Source organism: Vipera berus, assembly GCF_964194415.1.
Source record: "Vipera berus genome assembly, chromosome: 9".
Lineage (NCBI taxonomy): Eukaryota > Metazoa > Chordata > Lepidosauria > Squamata > Viperidae > Vipera > Vipera berus.
In genome coordinates this window covers 1,409,566-1,437,166 of record NC_138212.1, presented here as the reverse complement: position 1 = coordinate 1,437,166, position 27,601 = coordinate 1,409,566, and the positions used below count along the sequence as shown (strand labels likewise).

The 27,601-nt window shown below is 49.2% G+C and overlaps 1 protein-coding gene across 1 annotated transcript in view; it reads left to right on the top strand.

The window, feature by feature from the left end:
* NPAS1 (neuronal PAS domain protein 1) overlaps positions 1 to 27,601 on the top strand; it is a gene marked incomplete at its 3' end in the record, with an annotated part of 37,493 nt that overhangs the window by 8,041 nt on the left and 1,851 nt on the right. Inside the window, exons 4-10 of the mRNA XM_081334415.1 lie at positions 9,456 to 9,529; positions 13,710 to 13,799; positions 19,730 to 19,892; positions 21,496 to 21,611; positions 22,109 to 22,305; positions 23,335 to 23,441; positions 25,156 to 25,303. Of these exons, the coding sequence (XP_081190541.1) occupies positions 9,456 to 9,529; positions 13,710 to 13,799; positions 19,730 to 19,892; positions 21,496 to 21,611; positions 22,109 to 22,305; positions 23,335 to 23,441; positions 25,156 to 25,303 (895 nt within the window). The remainder of the gene's footprint in view (positions 1 to 9,455; positions 9,530 to 13,709; positions 13,800 to 19,729; positions 19,893 to 21,495; positions 21,612 to 22,108; positions 22,306 to 23,334; positions 23,442 to 25,155; positions 25,304 to 27,601) is intronic.

Genomic DNA, 27,601 nt, shown 5'->3' with positions numbered 1-27,601 from the left:
CTCCCCCAGTTTGGTCCATGTTCCTTCCAGGAACGGAGAGATTCATTACCCAACACAGGCAGTCCTTGACTTGCAACCATTTCTGTTGCACAGCGAGATGACCTTCCTTGCCACAGTTGTTAAGTGAATTGCTGCAGTTGTTCAGTTAGCAACACAGTTGTTAACTGAATCCAGCTTCCTCCCCCTTGACTTCGCCTGTCAGAAGGTTGCAAAAGGGGATTACGTGCCCCCCCCCGGACACGGCGACCGTCATAAATATGAGTCGGATGCCAAACATCTGAATTTTGATCACATGACCCTGGGGATGCTGCAACGGTCGTTAAGTGTGAAAAACAGACACAAGTCGCTTTTTTTTGGTACCGTTGTAACTTTGAACAGTCACTAAATGAATTGCCGTTAAGTCGAGGACCAGCTGTCCAATCTGTTTCTTCCCAATTTGGAAATTATCAGGGAGAGAAATCACAGAAAGGGGAAGACTTGTCGGGACCCTCAGAGACCATCTAGTCCAGCCCCTCTCAGCCCGGCCAGTTGAATGCTCCATTCCAGCACACAGGCAGGACAGCCCACCGCCCCAGACCTCCCTGCCCGCAGCCCCTTACCCAGGCAAAATAGCATTGATTAGCCAGGGAATAAATCGCCATTTAAATAATGCCGCTTCAAAATGTGTAATTAAATAAATTAACTGCCGGGGAAGAATATGGCTTGCGGCATTTTCTGATTACTATCATTAGTTCTGGGGTAATTACCAGCCAAATAAAGAGGGTGCTGAGCAATAGGGATAACATCTGCCTATTGTTTTTGGGGGGATGGGCTGGGAGGGGGGAGCCTTCCCTTCATACCCCCCCCCACTTTGCAACAGCAGATTCCAGCACTAACGAAGATGGGTCTGGGGGAGGCATTTTGTTCCTCTTTTACTCTCTCTTTCCACCCCAGCTCAGGTGGGGGGGAGGCACCCCAAATCTGCAGGGAACTCATCTTCCTCATGGTTGCCTTTGCAAAATGGGGGCTGCAAACAACTTTTTAAAACTGGGGGCAGCTGTGGTCCCCTGCATCTGGGGGTCCAGTGTCCCAATTTAAAAAAGGTTGGGGTCTGAAATGGCTCGGGTATTTTGCCCCTCTCCCTTTGCCTCTTAAAAGAGGGGCTTGATCGGGGGGGGAAGGATGCCTGCCACTTCATGTGTTTGTGTTTTTACAGTGAGGACTAGAAGCTTGTATGAAAGGGGTCCCGGAGAAAAAGGCTTGGCAGCTCTGACCAGTTAAAAGGAAATACGTCAGGCAGGATGATTTGTTATCATAAGATGTGGTGGGCAGAGGTTTTTCGAGAAGAATTTTGGGAGACGTCAGGTGCTGCTTATCCACCATTATGCCACTATTCCAAGAATGCTTGTCTATAATATTTCACAATAATGTCCTAGCTCTGTCAGCATATGCTGGTGGTCTTTCTTTCTTTCTTTCTTTCTTTCTTTCTTTCTTTCTTTCTTTCTTTCTTTCTTTCTTTCTTTCTTTCTTTCTTTCTTTCTTTCTTTCTTTCTTTCTTTGCATCATCATTTTATATCTTGCATGACTGCAGTCTTCAACTGCCACCTACACACAAACACACACAGACTGCAGAGAGTTATCGGCCAGTGCTCCCCCCCTTAATTACCCTCTCTGTCTGGGGAGGGGGGACAAGGTCCTAATCAATTGCATTAGCAGGATTAGCAGCAGGTTTTTGTTTTGGAGGTTTTTCAATTGCCAACAGTGAGTCTCTTCCTGGGACTTTGTTAGGGGGGGGGGAACCCGATTAAGGTCATGCTGATTAATCAGTCACTGCTTTATTAAACCTCTGGAGGGAGACCAATTGCTCAAATTGCCCCTAATTTGACAAGGAAAATGGAGCCTGATTTTTTTTTAATTTCGCTTTTCCCGGAGTCACTTCACGCATGTGGGGGACTCGGCAAGAGAGAAAAGCGAAACCATACGAAACATGGGATGGGTCTGGAGCTGAAATGGACAGTCCTTTTAGGGACCTGGTAAGGGGCCGCATGGCAGATCCAGAGGCATTTGCAAGGGCAGTCAGAAAAGTCAAGATGGTGTCCACAGCCATACAATAAAGCCACATCCCTTTGACTTTTTTAAAAAAAAATTCCCCCACATACAAACTCCGAAGAGCTGCATAGTCCAAAATTTGTCCAACGTGTCATAAATACATGTCAAAATAATAAAAGCAGGATATAAATAGGTAAATACATGTACGTAAATAAATAAATGTAAATAAATGCATGGTTGCCAAATGGCCAAATCTTGATCACGTGATCCTGGGGTTGTCGCGACAGTCGTAAATGCAAAGACTAGTCATAAGTCATCTTTTTCAGTCCTGTTGTAACTTTGAATGGTCGCTAAATGAACGGTGGTAAGTTGAGGACTACTTGCATTTGTTAATTACCAAATATCTCACGAAGCAACTGATGGGAGGGTGCAGGGAAGCGAGCACGTTTGTTCCACATGCATGTAGATCTGTTTGTGTGTCGAAGCATTTTGAGTCCAATGTGCTTCAGTCTATCCATCCCCACCTTGAAGAGGGTCTTTCAGAGTCATTTCAATCCTGCCTTCCTCCTTTTCAACTTGAAAAAGCCAGAGAAGATTTTGGAGCCCTCTTATAAAGTTGAAAAAGAGGTCCACGTGGGTGTTTTGATCTCCAAATGATTAGGAGCGCGATGGATGTGGCTGGCCCAGTTGAATTTTCAGCGGTGTGTCCTTCTTCTTCCTCTTCTTCATCACTGTGAGAAAAAAGAGGCCGGGACTTTGGAAAAATTGCAGAGAAGAGCAACAAAGATGATTGGGGGGACCGGAAGATAAAAGATACGAAGAATATTTGCAGGAATTAGGAACGGCTAGTTTACTGAAAAGAAGGACTAGGGGAGACATGATAGCTCCAATATTTGAGGGGCTGCCATAAAAAAAGGGGGGTTCGCCTGTTCTCCAGAGCACCTGAAGTCAGGACAAGAAGCAACCGATGGAAACTTATCGAGGCGAGAAGCAACCTGGAACTAAGGAGGAATTTTCTCCATTTGTTCTCACTGTGAAATGTTCTCATAATGTAGATGTCTATGGAGATTCTCAGTCCTCCAGGTCATCGTTATCCCAAAGATGTTTTTTCAGGAGGCAACTGGACTTTCTTCTTTTTCTCCTTTCGCTTCTCCTCCAAGAAGCTTCTTCTGTTCTGACTGGATGGTGCGGATATAAATCCTTCCATTTCCCCGCCATCCAGTCAGAGCTTCTTGGAGGAGAAGCGAAAGGTCTTCAAAGAGAAACAAGAAAGTCCAGTTGCCTCCCGAAAAAGCATCTTTGGGACTTCATAATGCAGCTTTCCTCACAAGGCTGGTCCTCCGCTGAGGCCGCCTGAACCTACGGACCCCCTGCAGAGTGGTGGGGTGCTCTTTTCCACCTTTTCTCACCTGGCAGTCCAGGCCACCCCAAGGAGTAAACCACTCTGGGATCTTTTCCTGCAACTCCGCTCACATACCGCCCCCTCCTGCCCCGGATTTGGGCTGTCGGAAAGAAGGAGGAGAACGTGGGCGGAAAGGGTGACTCGTTCAACTTGGCTCTCATCCAGCCCAGCCACTTAGCCTGATTGATACAGCTTGCTTGGTATGGGCAGGGTGTACGATGTCTCTCGCACCCGGAGCCGGCAGCAGGACACGTCTGGGTGAAGGAAGGCAAGGTGGAACAAGCAGAGGAGGCTGAAGGACCGGCCGGCGGCGCAAAGCTTGGAACAAAACAAACAGCAGTGTAAGGACTGTGTGAAAAGCAGGCTGTTCGTCCATGCCCCGTGGCAGCGATGGCCTGACTGCCAAGCTGGGAGCCCAGCATGCCTCGCTGTCCCACATTTCCCTCTTTCTCCTCTCGTTCTCTTCTTTTCCCGCCTAGAACTGATGGTGTTACCTAGTTTGGTAATGAAACTCCTGCAAGGAAACCACCCAGCTCAAAGATCACCAAGGACCCCACAGTCAACCTCCTCCTCCTCTTCCTAGCAATGTTGATGTAACTTAGTTGGGTTATGAAATGTCTGCAAGAAAACCACCCAGCTCTGAGGGCATGATGACCCTAAAGAAACTATTTGCATAACTATAGATGTATCCTGGAAACTGCTAGGGAGGGACCGTTGGACCCTCCTCCCCCTTTCCAGTCATTCCGAGCTCTGCTGCCGCTTTGCCCTCCCGTAAGCAGCCCTTCCCTCCTGGGAATCCAGACCACCTTCCACTACAGTTCCCTGAAAGAGGGTTGCAAGATTTGCGGTTAAAGTGACCTCGACTTCTGAGTAGCCAGCAGAGGCCCTATGACCGTGGTGGTGAACCTATGGCACACGTGCCACAGGTGGCACGCAGAGCCCTCTCTGTGGGCACGTGCGCCGTTGCCCCAGTCCTAGGCCTTCAGCTGGGTTTTATCAAACCTTTTCGCTTTAGGCCTCCAACATCGTGCGCAAAAAAACAGAAAAAGGTTCAATCAATCAATTTCAACCTCGTGGGGAAAAAAAAAGATCTCGCAAAGTTGGAATTGATTGATTGAACTTTTTAGTCCCAGCCAGTCTGCCGTTACCACTGCAGCCACGCCCACCCAATGGGCCCCGCCCACCCGGCACCCGATGATACATAAGAGGGTTTTGGATTGCAGTTTGGGCACTCGGTCTCTAAACGGTTCGCCATCACTGCCCTGTGACATCCAAAACGTAGGATCTCTGGGAGGGATGACACGATCCCACTCTCTACTCCCCATCTCCGTCCCTTTTCCGTTCTCCTGCTTGAGAAGGGGGTTGGACTAGAAGTCTTCCAAGGTCCCTTCCCACCCCGTGATTCCCATACACTCCGCCAACCTTGCTCTTTGGCCTCTCAGCTGCAGCTCATTCCGCTACTGCCTGGCTGGGAAGCGAGGGCTGCAGCTGTGGGCCCATCATCCACGCTGGTGCTGGCGGCTTTATAATTAAGGGCTTGGGGAAAGAATTTGGTGATTACACCGAGCTAGCCAGATTTTGACGTTAACCCTCTGAATGCTCCTTCCCCTTGGGGGTTGGGGGTGAGGGGCCTGGACCCTCGGTTGGAGTAGGGAGCCCCAGGGTTCAAATGTATTTTTTGCGCAGGGTCCAGCATTTGGCACCTAGACCCTGTCATCTTTCCTGTTTATGTTACTATTTTCTTTTTTTTATTTAAAAAGTTTTACAATACATTTTAACTTTAATCCCCCCCTCCCCCACCCCCACCCAACCCTCCCTATCCCTTCCCCCCATTCCCTCCTCCCCCTTACTATTTTCAAAATGCACGTTGCTTAATTTTTCTTGCTCTTTTTTTATTTATTTTTTTATTTTTAATTCCATTTATATCCCACCCTTCTCCGAACACTCAGGGCGGCTTACAAGCTTAGCAGTAGCCTTCATTCTATGTATATGCCTGCTTATTAGGGCTTTCACACACACACCCCAAGCGGCATTATTACAAAGTCAGCTTAATTGCCCCCAACAATCTTGGCCCTTCCTTGACTCCTGGAAGGGAAATAGGTCAGTTTATAGCGGTTACCCCTTTCGTTCATTCGTGGGTAGTCACAGGCAGTTCTCACCACCACAATCGGGATCAGGATTTCCCTCACTAAGCAAAGCGGTCGCTTGCTAAGTGAGTCGCACTCGAGTTCACAAACCCTTTTCGCCACGGTTGTTAAGTGAATTTGTGGCTGTTAAGTGAATCCAGCTTCCCCCGTTGACTTTGCTTGAGGGAACCTGGCTGGGAAGATTAGAAATGGTGATCAGCTGATCCCAAAGGCTGCAACCGTCATAAATGTGAACCAGCTGCCAAGAGTCCGAATTTTGATCACGTGACCACGGGGATGCTGCAGTGGTCATAAGTGTGAAAAATGGTCGTAAGTCCCTTTTTTCAGCACTGTTGTAACTTCAAGCAGTCATTCAAGGAAGGTTTGTAAGTCAAGGACAACCTGAACACGCCCACTATATTTAAATATTTATTTCCAGGTGGGAGAAATACCCCTTAAAAGAACAAACATCCTTCTTCAGTGGAAGATGTTTCCTCATTCTTTGCTTATAATTATTTAAATTTATAGTTGCCAAACTTGTCCACTTTAAGATTTGTGGACTTCAACTCCCAGAATGCCCCAGCTAGCTCTGAATTCTGGGAGATGTAGTCCACACTTCATGATTTTTTGCTAGCATACTGGCTGAAGAATTCTGGCAGTTGAAGTCCACAACTCTTAAAGTGGACATGTTTGGAGACCCTTGATTTAAAATAAAGCCCACCCACTCTCAGGAGAATCTCCTGTTGCGTTTTGTGTCTTGTTACAATAGGGATCAAAGTTGCATTTTATTGACGGACAAATTCACTTGCTCTGCGTGCCAATCATAAGGGCAGCTGTTGACACCCTCCCCCTCCCACCACCACCACCAGTCCCACGTATCCCGATGACATCATGCAGATCTGTAACCTTTGCCAGGTGACGTCATCAGGTGGGGTTGACATTCCTTGGGATTCGTTTCCCCATTTTCCTGCCATTTTGCTTTTTCAGGAACGCCATGGGCTTCTTCAGTTTTGGGGGGGGAAACAGGAAGCGGAAAAAATCCTCTTTTTTTCCAATTTATTTTCCCCGTCTCTCTTATTTCTCTTTTTTTTCTTTCTTTCTTTCTTTTTTTTTAAAAAAAACTGTTTAAAAAGCTGGCAAATTGCAAACTTGAAAAGAGTGTGTGGGGGGGGATTAACAATATGCCCCCCCCAGCTTCTGCCCCGTTCCCTTCCCCATAATGTGAGCAGCTTTCTAATTCTTGCATTAAATGCTTTTAATTATAGGAGCATTCTGTCTGACCTGTGGGGTTATTTCGAGAGAGGAAAAATGAAGGAATTAAAGAAAATGACAGAGGAAATTGCAGCAATTAGCGGGGCTGGTATTGTTCCCGATTGTCTGTCAAGTGGGTCTCTGTTTGTTAGTTACAAGTAAATTCGTACAGATAACTGTTCTGAAACGGCATCTCCGAAGCTGCCACAGTGATTTAAAAAGACAGAAAGAGAGAGAGAGAGAGAGAGAGAGAGAGAGAGAAAAGAAGAAGGGAAAAAAGAGGCAAAAATATGATTTTTATTTTTTGTTGTTTTTTCCCCCTTGGAAAACCAGTTGCCCCCAAAACTGGGGCTGCTTCCACCCCATGTCTAAAGCTGCCTAAAGCAAACAAGCTGTCTTTGGGGTTAGCTTCTAGCTACAGGTTGTCCTTGACTTACGACTCCCGTTTCAGCCCAAAACTTCCATTGCTAGGCGAGATTGTTGGGAAGTGAGTTTTGGGAAACTTTTGGGAAGTGAGCCCGATTTTTACGCCCTTTCTGGCCACCATTGTTAAGAGAATCGCTGCAATTGTTAAGAGGGAAGCCGTTCCACCGATTCATTGTTTGGACTGTTGGGAAATTCCTCCTTAGTTCTAGGCTGCTTCTCTCCTTGATGAGTTTCCATCCATTGCTTCTTGTCCTGCCTTCAGGGGCTTTGGAGAATAGGTGAACCCCCTTTTTTCTGGGACAGCCCCTCAAAATATCGCAATATGCTATCATGTCCCTCCTACTTCTTATCTTTATTAGACCAGACATTCCCAGTTCCTTCAATTATTCATTGTATGGTTTAGCTTCCAGCCCCTTTAATCACAGGAGTGTCCAAGCTTGGCCACTTTAAGACTTATGGACTTCAACTCCCAGAATTCCCCAGCCAGGGGAATTCTGGGAGTTGAAGTCCACAAGTCTTAAAACAGCCAACTTTTGACACCCCTTCTTTATCATCTTGGCTGCTCTTCTCTGCACTTTTTCCAGATTCTTAACTTCTTTTCTGTCATGCGGTGACCAAAGCTGGACGCAGGATTCCAAGTGTGGGCTCAACCACCTAAAAACAAATTACTAATAAATGAACACACAAATGAATAAGAAACAAAACAGCCCGCAAACTCCTTGGAACTTCTGAACAGTTGTACCATAGAAAAATCGGAGATGTGATCAGGAAAGAGCTCCGGATTCCTCTGTGGATCAAAGAATGCGCCCTGTTTGGCATTCCGCACACGTGTGGGTCCCTTTGAGCCCACCTTCCTTCCCCTGCTTGGCCCCCAGCCAGTTGTGTGGGGGGGGACGGTGAGGCTGCAGGAAAGGTTAACTCAGGGGCCATGGAGCTTTTCAGCTTGATTGGGGGTCTCGTGAATGCCGGGCTGATAAGTATTCGCCTCTCGTCTGGCAGGAATGCTCAGGACACAATGGCTCGTCCTGTCCTCCCCCCCTTCCTTCCCCCTCCTGCTCTATCCTTGGCTTCCCCCAAATTTAGCACCTTCCTTCGCCTCTGCCCCCCCCCCGTCCTAGGTAAGGGTCCTGGCCAGAGATCCTCCTCCACAGACACCAGCCAAAAGCACTTCTTATTCGTTCCTTGTCTAGATATTCCTGGATCAAATTAACCCACATCTATCTATCATCTCTCTCTCTCTCTCTCTCTCTCTCTCTCTCTCTCTCTCTCTCTCTCTCTCTCTCTCTCTCTCTCTCTCTCTCTCTCTCTCTCTCTCATCTCTATGTTATCTAATATATCACTATCTATCTTATATATAATCTTTCTGTATCTATCTTCTCTATCTCTGTGTATCTCTATCAATCTATCTGTATATCATCTATATCAATCTTCTCTACCTTATCTGTCTATCTTATCTATCAATCTATCCTCTCTATGTGTCTGTATATATGTATTGATATGTGTATATCTTTGTGTGTGTGTGTGTGTTTCTTTATTTCTGTAGCTTAACTGTCCATCTACCTCGGAGAGGAGCCCCAGGGGGTATATTTCAGTTGCAAAAGTTAGAATTTAAGTATGGATAGTCCTCCACCTAATGTTTGTTTAGCGAACGTTTGAAGTTACAGTGGCACTGAGAAAAATGACTTAAAAAGTGAGCTTTGTTGACTGGAGAATTCTGGGAGTTGAAGTCTATCCCTCTTAAAGGGGCAAAGGTTGAGAAACCCTTGGTCTAGATCAGGGCTGTCAAACTGCCGGCCCACGGGCCGGACGCATCACATGGAAGCTCTGCCCACCCCATTGCCGGCAATGGCAAAACTGTCCCGATACATTGCATGACGTCATGTGACATGGCGAGTTTGACACGTCTGGTCTAGATCTAGTTCCAGAGCTCATCTGGGTGGGGAATCTAAGGGAATCTGTGGTCTGTTGTTTAAGATCCCCCAACTCTGAGCTGAGGTTTGGAATCTGAGGGCTAACTTGGAGAAGAAAAGCAGAGTAGGCATATAAATTGATTGAATGAATGCATGAGTGAGCGAGCAGATATCACAGGAGCATTGATTCCTCCTAGCCAGATCCTGCCCATAGCAAGGGATCTCTCAGGCTTCATGACCCCAAGAAGCTGACTGGGAGGGTTGCCACTTTGGATCCTCCTTGCTGACCCTGAGATCTTGGTTTCTCTCCAGCTTCTGGTCGGAGAAATATGAACGGGCTGCTGACGGAGCTCTTTGAAAAGCACTTAGGGGGCCACATCCTGCAGGTAAGTAATAATAATAATAAAGTTGGAAGGGACCTTGGAGGTCATCTAGTCCAACCCCCTGCTCAGGGAGGAAACCCTATACCATTTCAGGCAAATGGCTGTCCAGTCTCTTCTTAAAGACTTCCAGTGTTGGAGCATTCACCACTTCTGGAGGCGGGTTGTTCCACTGGTTAATTGTTCTAACTGTCAGGAAGTTTCTCCTTAGTTCCAGGTTGCTTCTCTCCTTGACTAGTTTCCATCCGTTGCTTCTTGTCCTGCTTTCAGGTGCTTTGGAGAATAGTCCACCTTCTGTCCTCCAGGCTGGGTTCACCAAGGTGCCAGGACAGGTTCCTCTCTCCTTGTCTGAATCCATCCATCCTTCCTTCCTTCCTCCCTCCCTCCCTCTGTCGTAAGTTTGAACCATCTTTAAGCAACCAGTCATAACTTCAGGACTGTGCAAACCGAATAAATAAATAAATCTCCAGTTAACTCTAGACAGGAATGTGAGTCTCCACACCTCTGCATCTGTGCGCATCAAGGGTACAAATTGTGAAGGCACCACAGGAACACAAAGGCCTTATTTCCTGGTTCCCGCTATTCTCCAACTGAGTTTCCCCCTCCGATGGGCAACTGAGGCTGGCCACTGATCCCTCCAGACCCCCAAGGCCCCCACCACCACCTCCTCCCTGCAGACCCAGGAATTCTGCCTTCGGGAAATGGCTCTGGGCTCGGCTAGTTCAGCCAGGCTGGGTTTGGGGGGGGAGACCCCTCCCTCCCTTGAAGGGAACTTAATTAGCCCACGGTCGATGAAGGAATGAGAGAGCCAGGAAGGGGTGGCAGGCGAGGGGACCAATTGAGTTAGGGGCTTTGCTCCAGCCTTGGCACAGAGGGAAACCGAGGCCTTAACCTGGTTTGGCAGCTCGGCCAGGTGGGGGGTCCCTTCTGAAATAGATTTCTTCCCTGGCTCCTGTGCTGCCGGCGGCCTCCGCCAGCCCCTTTTCGCGAGCTAATGCAGATTTATTGGGAAGCAATTCGATTTGGCCCTCGGTGTGTGGGAAGACTGGGCAACAGATGGCGGGCAGGAAACTTGTGCTTTCTCTTCCTGCCGAAGGCAGAAGACCCCTCCCCAATTATCACAGAGGTGCTGGAAGCTGCACCACCGTTTTTTCTGTTGGATCCTGGGCTGGGGGGGGGAGTTTGCCAGCCCCCTCATTCCCACCCCAGGAAAGGAGAATATTTGTAGCTCAGGGTTGAAATGAGGACCTACGGGCCATCCTCGACTGAGCTCTAAATTTCTGTTGATAAGTGAAACAATGAAGTGAATTTTGTCTCATTTTACGACCGTTCTTGCCACGTCTCTTGTTAAGCAGATCGCTGCAGTTGTTCTGTTAGCCACACGGTCGTTAAGCGAATCTAGCTAGCCCCCTCTTGACTTTGCTTTGCCTGAAGGTCGTAAAAGGGGATCACGTGATCCCGGGACACTGCGACCAACGTAAATACGAGTCAGTTGCCAAGCGGCTGAATTTGGATCGCGTGACCGCGGGGATGCTGCGACGGTCGTGTGGAAAAACTTAAGTCCCTTTTTTCATTGCCGCTGTCATTTTGAACGGTCAGTAAGCGAACGGCTGCAAGTGGAGGTCTTGCCTATAGTCTAGGCCAGGGGTAGGCAACCTCGGCTCTTTTATGACTGGTGGACTTCAACTCCCAGAATTCCTGAGCCAGCATGGCTCAGCTTAGAAACTTCTCCCTTTCCCCTCAGCATGGCTGGCTCAGGAATTCTGGGAGTTGAAGTCCACAAGTCATCAAAGAGCCAAGGTTGCCTACAAGGGTTTGTTTTTGTGTGGTGAGACGTTGCTTTGGGCTCTCCTGAGTTTTGCTTCCCATAACCTTCGCTTAAAAAAGGAACCAGGCGCTTCCTGCATAGGTGACGGAAAGAACGTTTACCTGCCAGACTTCAAAAGCCGGTTCAGTGGGACCCTGCCTATCCGGCAGGGCCACGAGGGGAGGTGGGGGGTCCTTCGCTTCGTCACCCACCGCCCAGCCTCTGCGCAAGGGGAGGGTCCCACGCAACAAGTGACGCTGAGGAAGCGCTTTGGCACTTTTGCAGTGGAGCCGTGGAAGAGGAACTGCGGGGAATTAAAGACACCCACAGCTGGGTTAATGTTCAGACGTGTTAATTACTGCTGACAGATAAAATTGCTTCTCCCCCCCCACCCCCCAGTCATCAAGTATGCTCAGAGGTCATTGCTGCAGCAATTAAACGGTTGACACCAGAGGACAGGCATGCCTCCCTGGGCTGTTGGGGAGGGGAGGTGGGAGAAGTGGGTGGGTGGGATCCCCAGGCTTTCCCCCCCCCTTTTATGAGGAGGGGATTGGGGACGGCCCCTCCGAGATTGACTGGAGATGAGCAAGCAGAAGGAGGTTCGGTCTGGTTAAGGCACCAGGCTACAATGCGGGAGATGGCGAGTTCAAGTCCCACCACAGCCAGGAAAGGGGTGTGTGTGTGATCTTGAGTCAGCCCAGCCCACCTCACAGGGTTGTTGTGGTGGGGAAAATAGGTGGAGGAAGGTGTGTTGGGTATGTTTGCTGCCCTGGGTTATCTGTAAAAAGAATAAAGGAAATGAGAGAGAGAGAGAGATGAAAGAGATGATAGAGACAGATAGTTGATAGAGATAAATAGATGATAGATAGACAGATATAGATAGATGATAAAGATGATAAAGAGAGAGATAGATTATATAGATGATAGATAGATAGATAGATAGATAGATAGATAGATAGATAGACAGACAGACAGACAGACAGACAGACAGACAGACAGACAGACAGACAGACAGACAGACACAGACAGATGGACAGAGAGAAATTAATTTCATTGCATTAAAGGTCCCCTGCAAAATTATTTTCCCAACCAAGTGACTGGTAGGGGAAAAAAAACCCTCCTTCCATCTCTCTGAAGATTTGAACTCAAGATCCCAGGGCCATTCATTAGCAGCGCCTTCTAGCTCTGTGCACAGCCGTCCTGGTTTGCGGACTCCGCTTGTGCAAGGACGGAGGTGCCCTTATTGGTGACCCTTCAGAGCCAAGACTCTCTTTTGTGCCAGGAGGGGTTTGTCTCCAAAGTTGGAAAAACTTTGGGGTCTGAGTTCAGGATGTTCATCTTTCCTGCTTTGGGGCTGATTTTGTAACTTCCCCAAAGTACCTTGAAAAGAGGGATTGGGGGGGGCTTTGCCTTTGGAGGGCCATGGCTCTGCTTCAGAGGGTTGATTAAGAAGCCAAATTTCCTGGCGTGGGGGATGAGTTGCCATGGTTAAATTCAAAGGGCCGTTTCAGGCTTCCTCCTTGGGGCGCCCAAGAGAGCAATTTCCTGCTTTCCGGAACAATTTGGAAGGGGGTGTGTGTTTGATTATTCTACACCACCACCCACCACCCCCCGGACCTTCTCCCTTTGCAGCTTCTCTGGAGCTTTCCTCTGGAGGATCCCCGAGAAATCTCTAACTTTTTAAAAATATATCTTTATTGAATTTCTCAAACGGATCTAATAGAGTCTTGGGGGAAAAAGAAAAGCAACAAAAAAAAGACTTAGAAGTGTAACAATGCTGTAACAGCCCTAAATAAAGGTGGATATACGTGTCCCAAGGTTAATGCCGCTTCCCTTGCAGACGTTTCGTAACCCAGCTAGGGGACAATATTGTGCATCAGTTTCCAGATGTTTGCAAGGGCCTTTCCTCTCAAAGAATCCAGATGGGGCTTGTCATCCACTGGGAATGATAAAGCAAAGGGACTTTCTGTTGCAAACTTACTCTGCTTTTCACAAACAAACAAACAAAAGAGGTACAGAAGCTGTGGTTCTTCCTGCTACTTGGGAGACAGGCAAAAAGCATTTCCAAAGCATTTCAATTTAGTCCCAATCTGGTTCTTTAACCCTTCTGGTCTCCAAGCAACTAGTTGTAAACTGAGAACTGCTTGCGTGGCCTTCTTCCGTATCATTGGAGACGGATTTCGGTGCATTGGTTTGGGAAGAGTTTCTGGTCCTTAGGGCGAAATCATCTGAACGTTTCTAAGTACAAATCCTGCAGATTTCCCCTTAAATTAGGTGACTTTTCTCTCCGCTGGGGAAAAGGAGAGAGTTGCCTTGCTGGCAAGACCGTTTTTGTGCCTACACACAACCACAGTTGAATTGTGTTCCTTTGCTCCACAGTCTCTGGATGGCTTCGTCTTTGCACTGAATCAAGAGGGAAAATTCCTTTACATCTCCGAGACGGTGTCTATTTACCTGGGCCTGTCACAGGTAGGTTTTGCCTGCAACTACAGGTCCTAAATCAGAGGTCCCCTTTTGGGCACCAGGGACCACCGGTTCCGTGGAGAGAGGTTTTTCCGCAGACCGGAGGGTGCGTAGTTTTGTGTGCCTGCATCCCACAAATGGGGCTTTGCTTGTTTGTGTGGGCCGGTTGCTGGCATGCTGCAGCCCGGTACCTGTCCATGGCCCAGGGGTTGGGGACCCCTGTCCTAAATCATTTCTCCAAGGCCGTGCTAACTTTGAACCATTGTCAAACAAACAATCGTAGGTCGAGGACTCCCCTCAGGAACGTTTGAGTTCTGCAGGATGCGGGTATTAACTTAGTAGTTCGGGAAGCTTTCCCGGCAAACGCTCCCACGTGCCCAGCCGCCCTTTTGACGCCCTCCGTGTCCTCTTTGGTCTCACCTGCTGAGCGCCCAGAACATCCGCCGTCTGGTTTTTCGGCGCACCAGCCACTCCGCCACATACATAATGAGCCACAGCAATTATCTCCCCTGGAAATGACGCCAGACAGGCGGCATCGTCTGATAATTGATGATCGATGATCAGCCGGTTCCTTCCGAGCAGGAATTGATTGATCGCCGTGGCAAAGAGAGAGACATTTGCTAAGGTTTATCGTGCCCCCCCCTTTCTTGTGGGAGAATTTGAAGAAGAAAGAGGGGGGGGAATTGTAGAAGTGCTCAACACACAGGAGAAACACCCCCCCTGCAAAAAGAAAAAAATCTGCCTTGCAAATCAGTCCCGGTGCGCCAGCAGTTGAAAAAAGACGGCGTCTGTAACCGTTTGTGAGCCGGTGGCTCTTGCCCGTAAATAACCCTCCAGGGTGACTTTCAGATTTTAATTCCAGATTTGCTTTAGATCCAAATTCTGGGAAGGGAGCATTGTCCCCCTCCTCAATTTTCCCCACTCGTTTCTTTTTCGCGCCTGTTTGAGTTGTAAGTCCTTTTTTTCAAGGCTCTTGTAACTTCAGACGGCTGTTGAATGGATGGTTGTAACTCAAGGACTATCTGTGGTGCCGTTCCTACTACGGGTAGTCCTCGACTTACGACCACAACTGAGCCCAAAATTTCTGTTGCTATGTGAGAGATTTTTTAGGTGAGTTTTGCCTCATGTTATGACCTTTCCCACCACGGTTGTTAAGTGAATCACTGCGGTTGTTAAGCTAGCAACACTGTGGTTAAGCGAATCTGGCTTCCCCCCCTTGACTTTGCTGGTCAGAAGGTCGCAAAAGGGGATCACGTGACCCCCCCCTCCCAAGACGCTGCGACCGTCGTAAGTACAAGTCAGTTGCCAAGCGTCTGAAGTTTGGTCACGTGACCAGGGGGACGCTGCAATGGCTGTCAAGTGTGAAAAAGGGTCATAAGTCACCTGTTTCAGTGCTGTTGTAACTTCAAATGATCACTAAGTGAACTGTTGTATGTAGAGGACTATCTGTACTGCTACTTGAATTTGATGCAGTCGGGGCCCCTCCCTATCGCGCAGGAAAGTCCCCCTTAAATCATGGAAAAGAGAGAGGAAAAGCTGGAGAAATCTGATCATCTGTCTTTCTTGCTGGCAGCTGGTGGCCAGAGTGATTTTGTGGGACATACTGCAGGGAATAACAGAGTCGGAAGGGGCCTTAGAGGTCTTCTAGTCCAACCCCCTGCTCGAGCAGGAGATGCTACGCCATTTTACACAAATGGTTGGCCAATCTCTTCTTAAAAGCTACCAGGGAGGGAAGGAAGGAAGGAAGGAAGGAAGGAAGGAAGGAAGGAAGGAAGGAAGGAAGGAAGGAAGGAAAATAAATAAATAGCAGAATAACAGAGTCGGAAGGGACCTTAGAGGTCTTCTAGCCCAACCCCCTGCTCGAGCAGGAGATGCTACACTGTGCCATTGTGCTGAAGACGCTTTTTAGGAGGAAAAACTGTGTTAGTCTGCAGGAATCACAAATCTGGAATGTTGCAACATCTTTTGCAGATGGCATTTTTTTACTGAAAGGCAAAAGGTTTTTGTGAGCTGTCGTTTCAGCCCTCGAATAACACGTGTGGGTCCCAAAAGACCCTACCGGAAACCCCCTCCTCACTTTTTGGGGGGGAACAAGACACCTAGCTGCACAGCCAATCTTTTCTTTCCCTTCGTTTTGTTGTTTTCTTTTCACCTTGAGAAGCAGGCAAGAACGGGGCCGATGGTGCTGGAATGTGAATATCGCCGGTGCCAGCCTCTCCGTCTGCGGGGAGACCCGGCGGGGGGCAGGGGGGGCTTTCATCTCGCCCACTTGCCTTAAGCAATTAGAGGGGGATGAAACGGAGGATGGGTTGGGGGGAAAGGACGTTTTCAGAAACTGAGCTGCCTGCCTGGGCTGCCCCACCCTCACCCCCGGCCCTGATAATGGTGCCTGACGTGTGAGTGACAGCTGTCTCCTTCCAGGGGGCACCTGGCAGAACAGGTGGGGCACCTGCTAAGGAGGTGGCCGGAACGGCGGGTGAGTCACGGGAAGGATGTCTGGAGGATAAGCCGTCTCTGGCCGAGGTCATCCGAATTTGTGCTGCCCTCCCAGGGCCGTTTCTGGACACGCAAGAAAAGCTGGCCAGAATTCGGAGCCCCGCTTTGCACCAGGATCAGCGTGAAGGAGAGAAGACGTTTCTGATCTTTTAGTTGTACGCCGCTCAAAGTCATGCTGGGAACAAGATGGGGAGTCTCAAAATTGGACGTAGAAATATAAATATATGAAATATAAATTCTGACAGCGGTTAAGGCACCAGGCTGGAAAGCGGGAGGCCACCTTAGCCACGAAAGCCAGCTGGGTGACTGGGAGTTCTAGTCCTGCCTTAGCCATGAAAATTAGCTGGGTGACTTTGGCCGATCCCCAGGAGGTGGTAAGTTCTAATCTCACCCTAACTATTAAAGCCAGCTAGGTGACTTTGGGCTAGTCACCAGGTGACTGAGAGTTCTAGTCCTGCCTTAGCTATGAAAACCAGCTGACTATCGTTCATCCAGTCCCTCCCCCCCACCTCGCAGGGTTGTTGTTGAGGGAAAACAGGAGGAGAAGGTGTGTTGGATACGTTTGCCATCTTACATTATTTGTAGAAACAGTAAAGTTGGGAAGCAAATAAATAAATACATACGTAAAATATGTTCACAGCTTTGAGTCAAAAATTATTTGTAAAATAATAAAGGAGACATACATACAGACAAACAGAAAAGGAGTTCCAGTCAGTTTCCCCAGCTGACCTGCAGAGAACATTCCGTCTGGATGCGATGCCCTCTACACTCTTTGGGTTGCGTTAAGGAGAGAGCCCTGTGAATTGGGGGTCTGCCCAGCCCTGGGCGGGTTTCACTGGGCACAACCGCTTCCATTTCCAACGCTCCTCATTAAAACGCCCAAGCAGACCTCGGCTTACGACCACAATCCAGTTTTTAAGTGAGTCATACGGTTGTTAAGTGAATCTCGCTTCCCCCTATTGACTTTGCTCGTCAGAAGGTCGCAAAAGGGGATCATGTGACCCCGGGACACTGCGACCGTCATAAGTACGAGTCACTTGCCAAGCGTCTGAATTTTGATCACGTCACCATGGAGATGCTGAAACAGTTGTAAGTGTGTGAAAAATTGTCATAAGCCACTTTTTCAGGTACTGTCATAACTTTGGTCGCTAAACAAACCGTTGTAAGTAAGAGGACTACCGATCTTTTCAACCCTAACCCTTCTCTTCGGTTCTGCTTTGTTTTATTGATTTATTTCTTAAATTTATCTGCCGCCCATCTCATCTCTTGGCGCCTGGCAATCGAGGGAGGGAAGGAGAGCACCCGTGCCCGGTCCGGCTCAGCCTGGTAGGCACATCTCCATTCCCGGAGCCCCAGGGCCAGCGCCTACACCGGCCTTTCCAACTGCTCGCCCACCGTGGCTTGCAGACCGGGAGGAAACCTCCGGCAAGGAGATGGCAGCCTTTGACGCTGCGCCTTGCCCCAGGAGGAAGACCAGAAGCGCCTGGTGTGTGTGTGTGTGTGTGTGTGTGTGTGTGTGTAGGGGCGCTTGGGAGGGTGCAGGAGAAGCAGGCACAGCTTAGTGTCGGGGAGAAAAGTGGCATTCTGCAATGAATGTCTTACTGGCTGCCGAGCAACCTGACAATGCCAGGCTGGAGCCCGGCCACCTGGCAGGCGGGCGCTTCCGCTCCTCCACGTCCACCTCGCCGGGCGCTCCGGAGATGTCCTTTGCGCCAGCTCTCCTTTCTTCGGGCTTCCTGGCCATTGGCATCTCCTCCCTCCCCATCCTTCCCCCAAAGGGCACTTCGAATTAGGCGTTTTAATGTTTTTTTAACTGCTCTGATGCTTTTTTAAAATTTCAATTGTAATACAGGGGGTCCTCGACTTAGGACCGTTTTTCACACTTAACGACCATTGCAGCCTCCCCACGGTGACGTGAGCAAAATTCGGATGCTTGGCAAACCGACTCGTACTTATGACGGTCCCCTTGGGGGACCTTCTGGTGAACAAAGAGAGTGGGGAAGCCGGGTTCCCTTCACGAGCGTGTGACTGACTTAATATCTGCAGTGATTCATTTAACAACTATGGCTAGAAAGGTTGTAAAATGGGGCAACAGTCACTTAACAAGTCTCTCGTTTAGCGAGAAAATCTGGGGCTCTGTTGAGGTCATAAGTCAAGAGCTACCTTTATATGTTTCGAATTGTGAGCTGCCCAGAGATTTCCTGAAACGGACAGCTACAGAAACCAAGTAAATAAACATGTAAATATATATATTTACATTTATATCAATAAATATAAATAAATCGTCTTGCCCCACTGCTTCTTTCTCCAGCGGCCTCTTTTCTTTTCTTTTCTTTTTTTTTTGCTCACTCAAAGGGCTGCTTGTGGTTGCGCCCGTGGCTTTTTGCACTCGGATCTGTGCAAGCTGGAAGGCCGACGCAGCGCCGGGCGCTGTGCGAAGTGGCTTCCCTCCCCCAGATGTGTTTGTCCATCTCACAATGGAAGTTGGACACGAAGACACGGCTGCCCTGCGTTGAAAACCCTGCCAGCCGTTAGAAGCAGCCATGTCAGCTCTCCTCCCCCTCGGCTGCTCCCCCTTCCGACTTACCCCTCCTCCCTTTCTCCGGCTTTCTCACTTCTCCTAGCCGAGGACTAGCTGGTGCATGTTTAATGAGGACTAGCTCCTTTGAATGCACGCGACTCTCACGGGGGAAGCCAGTAGCTCTGCATTATTATTTATCGATCTCTTTGCCCTGGCTGCATTACAGTGCAGGGAACGTTAACCTGAGCCGCTGACCCTGGGTCTTGGAAGCGGGCAAGGGGTCTGCATCAGGACTGGGCAGGGTCTCCAAGCGGGGTGGGTTGGGAGGTCACCCCCCTCAGGACTAACTTTCAATGTGACTTCTTTGAGGAACTCTGGGGGTGTTGCCAAGGGAGTGAAGTAGCCTGGGAGCAAAAGACAGACAAAAGGGGGGAGGGGGGCGTTCCTGAAGAGGCATCCATGCACCCCCAGGCAAAAGAGGAGCAAAATGGGACCCCCTGAGATCAGGGAGACGAGGGTGATTGTGGGATGCTGACTGCATCAATAAGCTGCTTTAAGCCAGGAGGGTAATGAGGTAGATCATGGGGTCCCCCTCCCAGGTAACTGATGGGCAGGGGAAAATCCTGAATCAGGGATCTGAATATAGAGAGAAGAATTTAAGATTTCATTTAATTAGTTTCCCCAAGACCTATACACTTTCTTTCTTTCTTTCTCTTTCTTTCTTTCTTTCTTTCTTTCTTTCTTTCTTTCTTTCTTTCTTTCTTTCTTTCTTTCTTTCTTTCTTTCTTTCTTTCTTCTTTCCTTTCCTTTCCTTTCCTTTCCTTTCCTTTCTCCCTTCCCACCCATGCTCTGGATATGATGGGTTTACAGCCTGCTGACCGTCCCCCCTTGACCTTTGAACCTGTCCTTGCTCTTCCAGGTGGAGCTGACCGGCAGCAGCATCTTCGACTACGTCCACCCAGGGGACCACCACGAAGTGGCCGAGCAGCTGGGGCTGAAGGCTCCCCTGGGCCCTCCTCACCCCCCTCACCCCAAGGCCTCCCTGCTGGGCTCCTCCACCTCTTCTGAGGGTCCTCAATCAGGTACGGTCTCTCTGTTACGCCCCCCCCCCGTTGCTCAAGCAGGCTTGGAGGTTGTCTGGCCATCTGTGGAGTCAGGAAGCACTTAGCACATGCTCAGAGATGCCCTGTTACCTCTGGTCTGGTCTGGATCTTGCTTAATAGAACTCCCACAAGCCATCATATTCTAGGCCCCAGAACATGGTTTCCTGGGTTTATCACCTGGACGTACCACCACAATTGAGCCCCAAATCGATGTATTAAGTGAATGTAGCCCCATTTTACGACTTTTCTTGCCACCGTTGTTAAGTGAATCAGTGCAGTTAGTCACACAGTGGTTAAGTGAATCTGGCTTCCCCCATTGACTTTGCTTGTCAGGTCGCAAAAGGGGATCACTTGACCCCAGGACACAGTGACCGTCATAAATACAAGTCAGTTGCCAAGTGTCCGTGATGCTACGACGGTCATAAGTATGAAAACAGGTCCTAAGTCCCCATTTTTCAGTGCCGTTGTAACTTTGAACGGTCACTAAACAGACTGTTGTAAGATGAGGACACCCCCCCGTATGCCTGAACCCAGCCAGCCGCAGCTTCATTAAAACTCAGCTTGAATCAGTCGTGGCTTTCTCAGCCGCGGCTGCCTTGCTCCGGTGGGCCCTGCGCCCCCTTCATCCAGAGCAGGCCTCTCTGCAGCGGTCTGATGAGGAGTTGGGGGGCTCCCTGGGCTGAGGCGCTGAGCCCCTTTAAATGTGCCTGGGCTTGGGGAGGGGGTCTCGGCTTCACCTCCCCTTCTTCTGCCCCCCCTTCCCCCCCGGGCCGGGAGAAAGAGATGGTCCCTGGGGTCTCCAGCCCTGGATTGTTGCCGGCTTCGCTTTCATCGGGGAACTTGTTAAAGATTGATGCCAAGATGGCAACTGAAAGAGAATGCCAGATCAGCTGGCTGTCAAGAGCGAGTCCTCAGAAGAGGGAGACGTCCGGGGTTTGGCTGAGGGTCCCCACGCCTTGCTGCCTTGGCCTGAATCGGGCAGACTCCCCACCCCCCCTCAGATGTCCTCTGTCCGTGGCAGATCCAGGGATACGAATATTACGTCCATTCTGGGATTCTGCTGGGGCTTTGGGTGAACGAATCCGGTCCTTCTTTTCTCCCCGGGGACACTTGTGGCACACACAGACACCGTGACGCTCCCACACACCCGAACACACCCCCCACCTGCGCTTTCCTTTTCTTTGTTACCTTCTGGGAGGAGGGGGCTTCGGGGTATCCGAAGCAGAACATCTGGATTCAGTCACAGTTTCGTCCCATGCAGTATTAACCATGTGAACTCTCAAGATTCCTCCTTCTCTTATGTATTCAAGACGGGCAGTGATTAATATTTATAAGGGTGTAGTAGGTCTATACACGTGTTGTACATAGCATGTTTAAATGGGTGCTATGTATGTGTACACTTTGAGAGCCAGCAACTAAATTTCATTTTAAATGTGTGCCTTTGTGCTCACAGTAAAAATGACAATAAAGGTTTCTCTCTCTCTCTCTCTCTCTCTCTCTCTCTCTCTCTCTCTCTCTCTCTCTCTCTCTCTCTCTCTCTCTCTCTCTCTCTCTCCCTCCATCCTTCCTTCTCTATCTTTAGATCTTTCTAGTTCCCGCACAGCCCCAGGCGACGGAGCCCTGGACCGTTCCTTCTTCATCCGTCTGAAGTCCACTTTGACCAAGAGAGGACTCCACATCAAGACTTCGGGCTATAAGGTACAATGGGCGCCCCCACCCAGACTTGGGGGCTGGAGTGGGGGGAACGTGGGGACAGGACAAGGCAATGCCTCAAAAGGAGAAGCAGGTCATCAAAGTCAAGCAAGACAGGCTTGATCTGACAATTAGAGGTGACATTTGAAAACAGAGCTTCTGTTCATTAAGTGAGTCACAGGGTCACCAAACGAATCCGGCTTCCCCAGCTCACTCTGTTTGTCAGAAGCTGGCTGGGAAAGTCGCAAATCAGGACCGCGTGACTGTAAAACATAAAAGCAAGTCAGTTGCCAAGTACCCAAATTGCGATCATGTGACACCAGGGGTGGTGTGACGGTTGTAACTTTGAGGACAATTTAAAAGTTGCTTTTTCCAAGGCTGTCCTAACTTCAAACTGTCGTTAAATGACTGGTCGTAATTTGAAGACTGCTTAGAGTACCCTTTGGGATATGGCATCTCTCTGTGGCCCCTGATCCACTCTGTGGCCCTCTTTTGCCCTCCAGGTGATCCATGTCACGGGCCGCCTCCGTCCCAGACGACCGTCTTATCCCCATGGCCACTCAGTGCTGGGCCGGGTGCTGGGACTTGTAGCGCTGGCCCACACCCTGCCACCCTCCACCCTCAGCGAGGTGCGCATTGAGTGTCACATGTTCGTTTTCCGGGTCAACATGGACCTACAGATCGTGTACTGTGAGAGCAGGTGGGTGAAGGGGACAGCTGGACTCTGGCCTGTCCTGGCAGCGGAGCGGGGGGGGGGGGTTGGACACTCACAGGGCAGCTTAAAAACCAGACGCCAAAGGGAAGCCCAGCAGGCGCATGGTGGGTGCAGAACCTGTCACATTTGGGGATGGACACTAGCTGTGATTTGCAACTTCTACAACAAGCTGACTCAGCCCAGCCTGGAACTGGCCCACTGAGCCATGTTTTGTAATCCACAATCCAGCTTTGGTGATGACCAGGTTGGGTGACCCCTGATGACCACGTTTCCTGCTATTTTGCGGGAAGTGCTCACTGACTTTTTTTTTTATTATTACATTTATATCCCGCCCTTCTCCGAAGACTCAGGGCGGCTTACAAGCTTAGCAGTAGCCTTCATTCTATGTATATGCCTGCTTGTTAGGGCTTTCACACACACCCCCAAGCGGCATTATTACAAAGTCAGCTTATTGCCCCCAACAATCTGGGTCCTCATTTTACCTACCTCGGAAGGATGGAAGGCTGAGTCAACCTTGAGCCTGGTGGGATGCGAACCTGCACTAATTGCAGGCAGCTGGTGTTACTTAAGGAGGGGTAGAAATTCAGCTTCTCATTGACCATAGAAGCTAGGAAGCAGAAGAACCGTCTGTCTCCTGGAGTTGTGAGGGCTCCGTCACCAGAAGTTCTCAAACAAAGATTGGACTGGTGTGAAGATTCCTCATCCAATCCTATGATTCTAAGATCCCTCCCTGTCCACATACTCAAGATTGGACCTTGGAGAACCTCAACTGGCTTGAGGTGGACTCTCCTACCCTTGGTGGACCCAAGGATCTAAGAAGGTGTCCTGCCTTTCCAAGAAGCCAGACACTCCTGTCCCTCCTTAGACACCCCATGGAGAAGAGTGTGCAGGCCAGCTCCCCTCCCGGACCATCTACAAGGCTTTGGCCAGGCTCTCTATCTCCTTTAAGCCCAAGCCCAAACCAAGGTCAAAGTTTCTGGTCCACAGCGGTCCCCTTCCTCTTCTCTCCTCCAGGATCACCGACTACATGGACTTGTGTCCCTCAGAACTCGTTGGGAAGAGCTGCTATCGCTTCGTTCATGGAGAAGACGTGGAGGGGATCCAGCAGAGCCACCTGGACTGTACGTGGCCCCAAGAAGGGTGCAATTGCTGGCCAGGATTTATGGATCCTGGGCCCCTAGCTAGGTTGCCCCAGAGGCTTCTTTCTACATAGGAATGGTGCACAGGTAGTCCTCGAATTACGACCGCAATTGAGCCCAAGATTTCGATTGCTTAGCGAGACAGTCGTTACGTGAGCTTTGCTGCCATTTTACGACCTTTCTTGCCACACTTGTTAAGTGAATCACCGCAGTTTGAAGTTAGTAACACGGTTGTTAAGTGAATCTGGCTTCCCCATTGAATTTGCGGGTCAGAAGGTTGCAAAAGGGGATCCCGTGACCTTTCACACAGACATGGTCATAAATACGAGTCAGTTGCCCAGGCATCTGAATTTTGACCACATGATCCTGGGGATGCTGCAATGGTCGTAAGTCTGAAAAACGGGTCCTCAGTCACTTCGTCAGCGCCATTGTAACTGAACGGTCACTAAGCAAACTGTTGTAAGCCGAGGACTATTTATATGCTAATAATAATAATAATAAAAGTTGGAAGGGACCTTGGAGGTCATCCAGTCCAACCCCCTGCTCAGGCAGGAAACCCTATACCATTTCAGACAAATGGCTGTCTAGTCTCTTCTTAAAAACTTCCAGTGTTGGAGCTTCTGGAGGCAGGTTGTTCCACTGATTAATTGTTCTGACTCAGGACAATTAGTTAGTTCCAGGTTGCTTCTCTCCTTGATGAGTTCCCATCCGATGCTTCTTTCCTGCCTTCAGGGGCTTTGGAGAATAGCTTGACTGCCTCTTCTTTGGGGCAGCCCCTGAGATATTGGAAGACTGCTATCGTGTCGCCCCTAGTCTTGTCATTAGACTAGACTTCTGTTCAACTTAAACAAAAACCTGGGCAGCTCCTAACCATCAAAAGCAAAGAAATTCCAACAAAACAAAACCACAAAAAGATAAACCACGTTAGGAACAACAAACCTCTATTTCCATGCAGTACTCTGAGCTGTTTATCAGGCGCACTTCTCCTGTCCTGGGGAGCTTTGCCAATCTCCCTGGGCATCACAATTGTTTTCGTGAAGCAGTCTGGAAAATGATTTTTGAATGATTTATACACTGCCTCTCCTGTCAAGAAAGAATTCCCTTTTGGGAGAGGAAATGCAACTGTCTGCAAGTAATGTAATATTTATTGTATCAGATCAATATGGTAAAATAATGTAAATACATTTGTTTGTGGCGTTCTTGGTGCTGCCTTCAGCCTGCAGACATTTCATGACCCAACTAGGGAACATCATCAGCGCTAGAAGGGGGGATGGTTGTGGAGAGGAAGAGGAGGAGGAGGAGGAGAAGTCTGGGGTCCTTTGTGCTCTCTGAGCTTAGTTGTTTTCTTGCAGACATTTCATGACCCAACTAGGTAACATCATCAGGGCTGATGTGGGTGGGAGAATACATCCTCTCCAGAAGCCAATACCTAGATAAGCAGCGATTAACACCAGACAATCAAGCAGAAAACAATATCCGAATTAAGGGATATTACCAAAGGGAAAAAAACCGCAATGACAATGACTGTCTATAAACAGGGCACAAATCCCACCCTCCCTCACGCTGGGGATGTTCCCTAGTTGGGTCACGAAACGTCTGCAAGGAAATCGCCTGGCGGTTACACAGTCTGGGTCGAGCGTGTAGCTATGTTGAGTCTCGGCCAAGATTGACCTTCTTCTTTCTCCACCCGCTTTAGTGTTAAACAAGGGGCAGGTGGTCACCCGCTACTACCGCTGGCTGCAGAAGAGCGGGGGGTTCGTCTGGGTCCAGTCCTGTGCCACCATCTCGGTCAACGTCAAGAATCCCTCCGAGAGGAACATGGTGTGGGTGAACTACATCCTCAGGTGAGTGTGAGAATTTGCATGGTCTTCTAATCCAACCTTGCCAATTTTAAGACTTGTGGACTTCAACTCCCAGAATTCCACAGCCAGACCGTTGCAGAATCCAAACAGTCACGTGATCAACATTCAACAATGTTGAATGAGCAACCAGCTCATATTTACGACAGTCGCAGCATCCTGGGATCATGGGATCCCCTTTGGCGACCTTCTGACAGGCAAATTCGATGGGGAAGCTGGGTTCACCCCACAACCGTGTTACTCGCTTAACAAGTGCAGTGACTCGCTTAACAGTTGTGGCTAGAAAGGTCGTAAAATGGGGCAAAACTCACTTAAAAAGTGTCTTGCTTAGCAACAGAAATTTGGGGCTTGATTGGCATTGTAAGGCGAGGACTGCCTGCATTCCCTGAGGCGGATGGAGCCGGTTCAGCCAAATTTGGCCCCAATCTTTTTCAAGTGAGCCTCTGTTCTTTTCCACCTGAAAAGGCCAATTCCCTTAAAGCAGAAAGCTAGCTCTGCAGGCATCCCCATCACCCAGCAGAGGAATTTCCTCCCTGCTGTGCTAGATTTCTTCATTTGGGTGGGGGAGGTTGTTAAAAAAGAAAAAAAGAAATGCAGACCACCGTAATTCTGGATTCCCTCTATCCATGCACCGTTGGGGCTTAGCTCTGAGTCCTGCTCTGTCCTCACCCCAGTTTTGCTGCCCCTCCACACCCCCTTTGGACCCTCCCCACCCAGCTGGACCCTTTAAACCACAGAATCTCCTCTGCTGAGCCTTTTTTTGTGGGGATAAAAGGCGGGCTGTGTGAATGGCCGGCCCAGATGGTTATTAATGGCCCTGCTCTCCTTTTCCCTCTCCATAAAACCAAAGGAAGCATTCTTATGCTAATCCGGCAAGCAATTGCCGATACTAATGTATGATTTGTCAGAGTGATTAGTATTTTAGTTAATTAGAGCTGTAATTAGAGCCTAATTAACTTTCTTGCAGCAGCCTCCCTGCCTGGAAGCTCGCCTCCCTCTCCCCACAGCTGCTGTAAAACTTTGCACGGGAGGGGCTGGGTGGGATTGTTGGGGGTCCCATAGCTGGCAACAGGGGTGAAGCGAGGGGGGGGGGCTGTAAAACAGAGGTGGTTTCTTTGGGGGATCCAAGATCTGGGGGTGAAATAATAGCAAATGGAGCTCAGCGGCAGTCCACGCTGGTTGTCCCTCTGCCGGCTTCTTTGCCTTTTGCGAGAAGCAGCTTGGGGGGGGGGAGACGGAGTGAATGGCCGCTGACCAACTTTTTTTCTTTCTTTTTTTTAACCAAAAAAGGCATCAAAAGGGGGGGGGGTTCCGCCTCCACCGAATTTCCGCAGCCTCCAATAGATTCGGAGACTGTAGCTGCAGCTAAGTGGTCATGGAGGTAGTGAGAAGGGGAGTGTATAAATCTGGTTAATAAACAGGTGAATAAGTCAGTTCCATGTGTGTGGCTGCTTTAAGACTGTGGACTTCAACTCCCAGAATTCCCCAGGCATCAGAATCAGTTCTGGATCATCATCATTGGCATTGGCATCCTTCAGTCTGGAGAGACGATGGTATCGTGCTCTGGGAAGAGGTCCTAAAGCAGCGTCTGGTGTGGCTAAAAAGGCCAATGCGAGAGTGGCAGTCCCTTCCACACGGCAGGCAGATACAATCTGTCCCCTGTCCAGCCCCAGGTTTCGCTGGTTCCGGGGCTGCAGGTGTCTTTTCTTTGAGGCTCTTCGAGTTCTGGATCATGAAAGCAGAAAACCACCTTGTTGCCTCTTCTCTCCTACAATCCTTGTGGCATTTGTACAAAATCGTATTTGAAACCTTTCCACATCACTCACCCACTTCTTTCTTTCTTTCTTTCTTTCTTTCTTTCTTTCTTTCTTTCTTTCTTTCTTTCTTTCTTTCTTTCTTAGTTTGCAATTTTAATCTGTCTCTGTTTGTTCTTGGACAATGGAGCAACTATGGCCCTTCGGCCGCTCCCAGCTGCAGGTGGCTGGCACTGTCAGTCCCATTCAAGTGGGCTTTCGGCTGATCTTTTCTGATTCATCGGCCAGCAGGCAGAATGAGCGGCCTGGTGGTTATTTTAATCCTTTGCCTCTCTTGCAGTCTCTTACATTTGCAAATCAGGGGGAAATTTGCATTTCTTTAGCTTGAGGAGGGGGCAGCCTGAAGGGGCTTTGCTGCCCCCAAGTGGCGGATTGCCCTTTGCAACACAAGCAGTCAGACAAAATGTATTATGTCCATGACCAGCAAAATTTAAAAGAAGAAAAAGAGTGAGATGCAGTTTTAACCCCT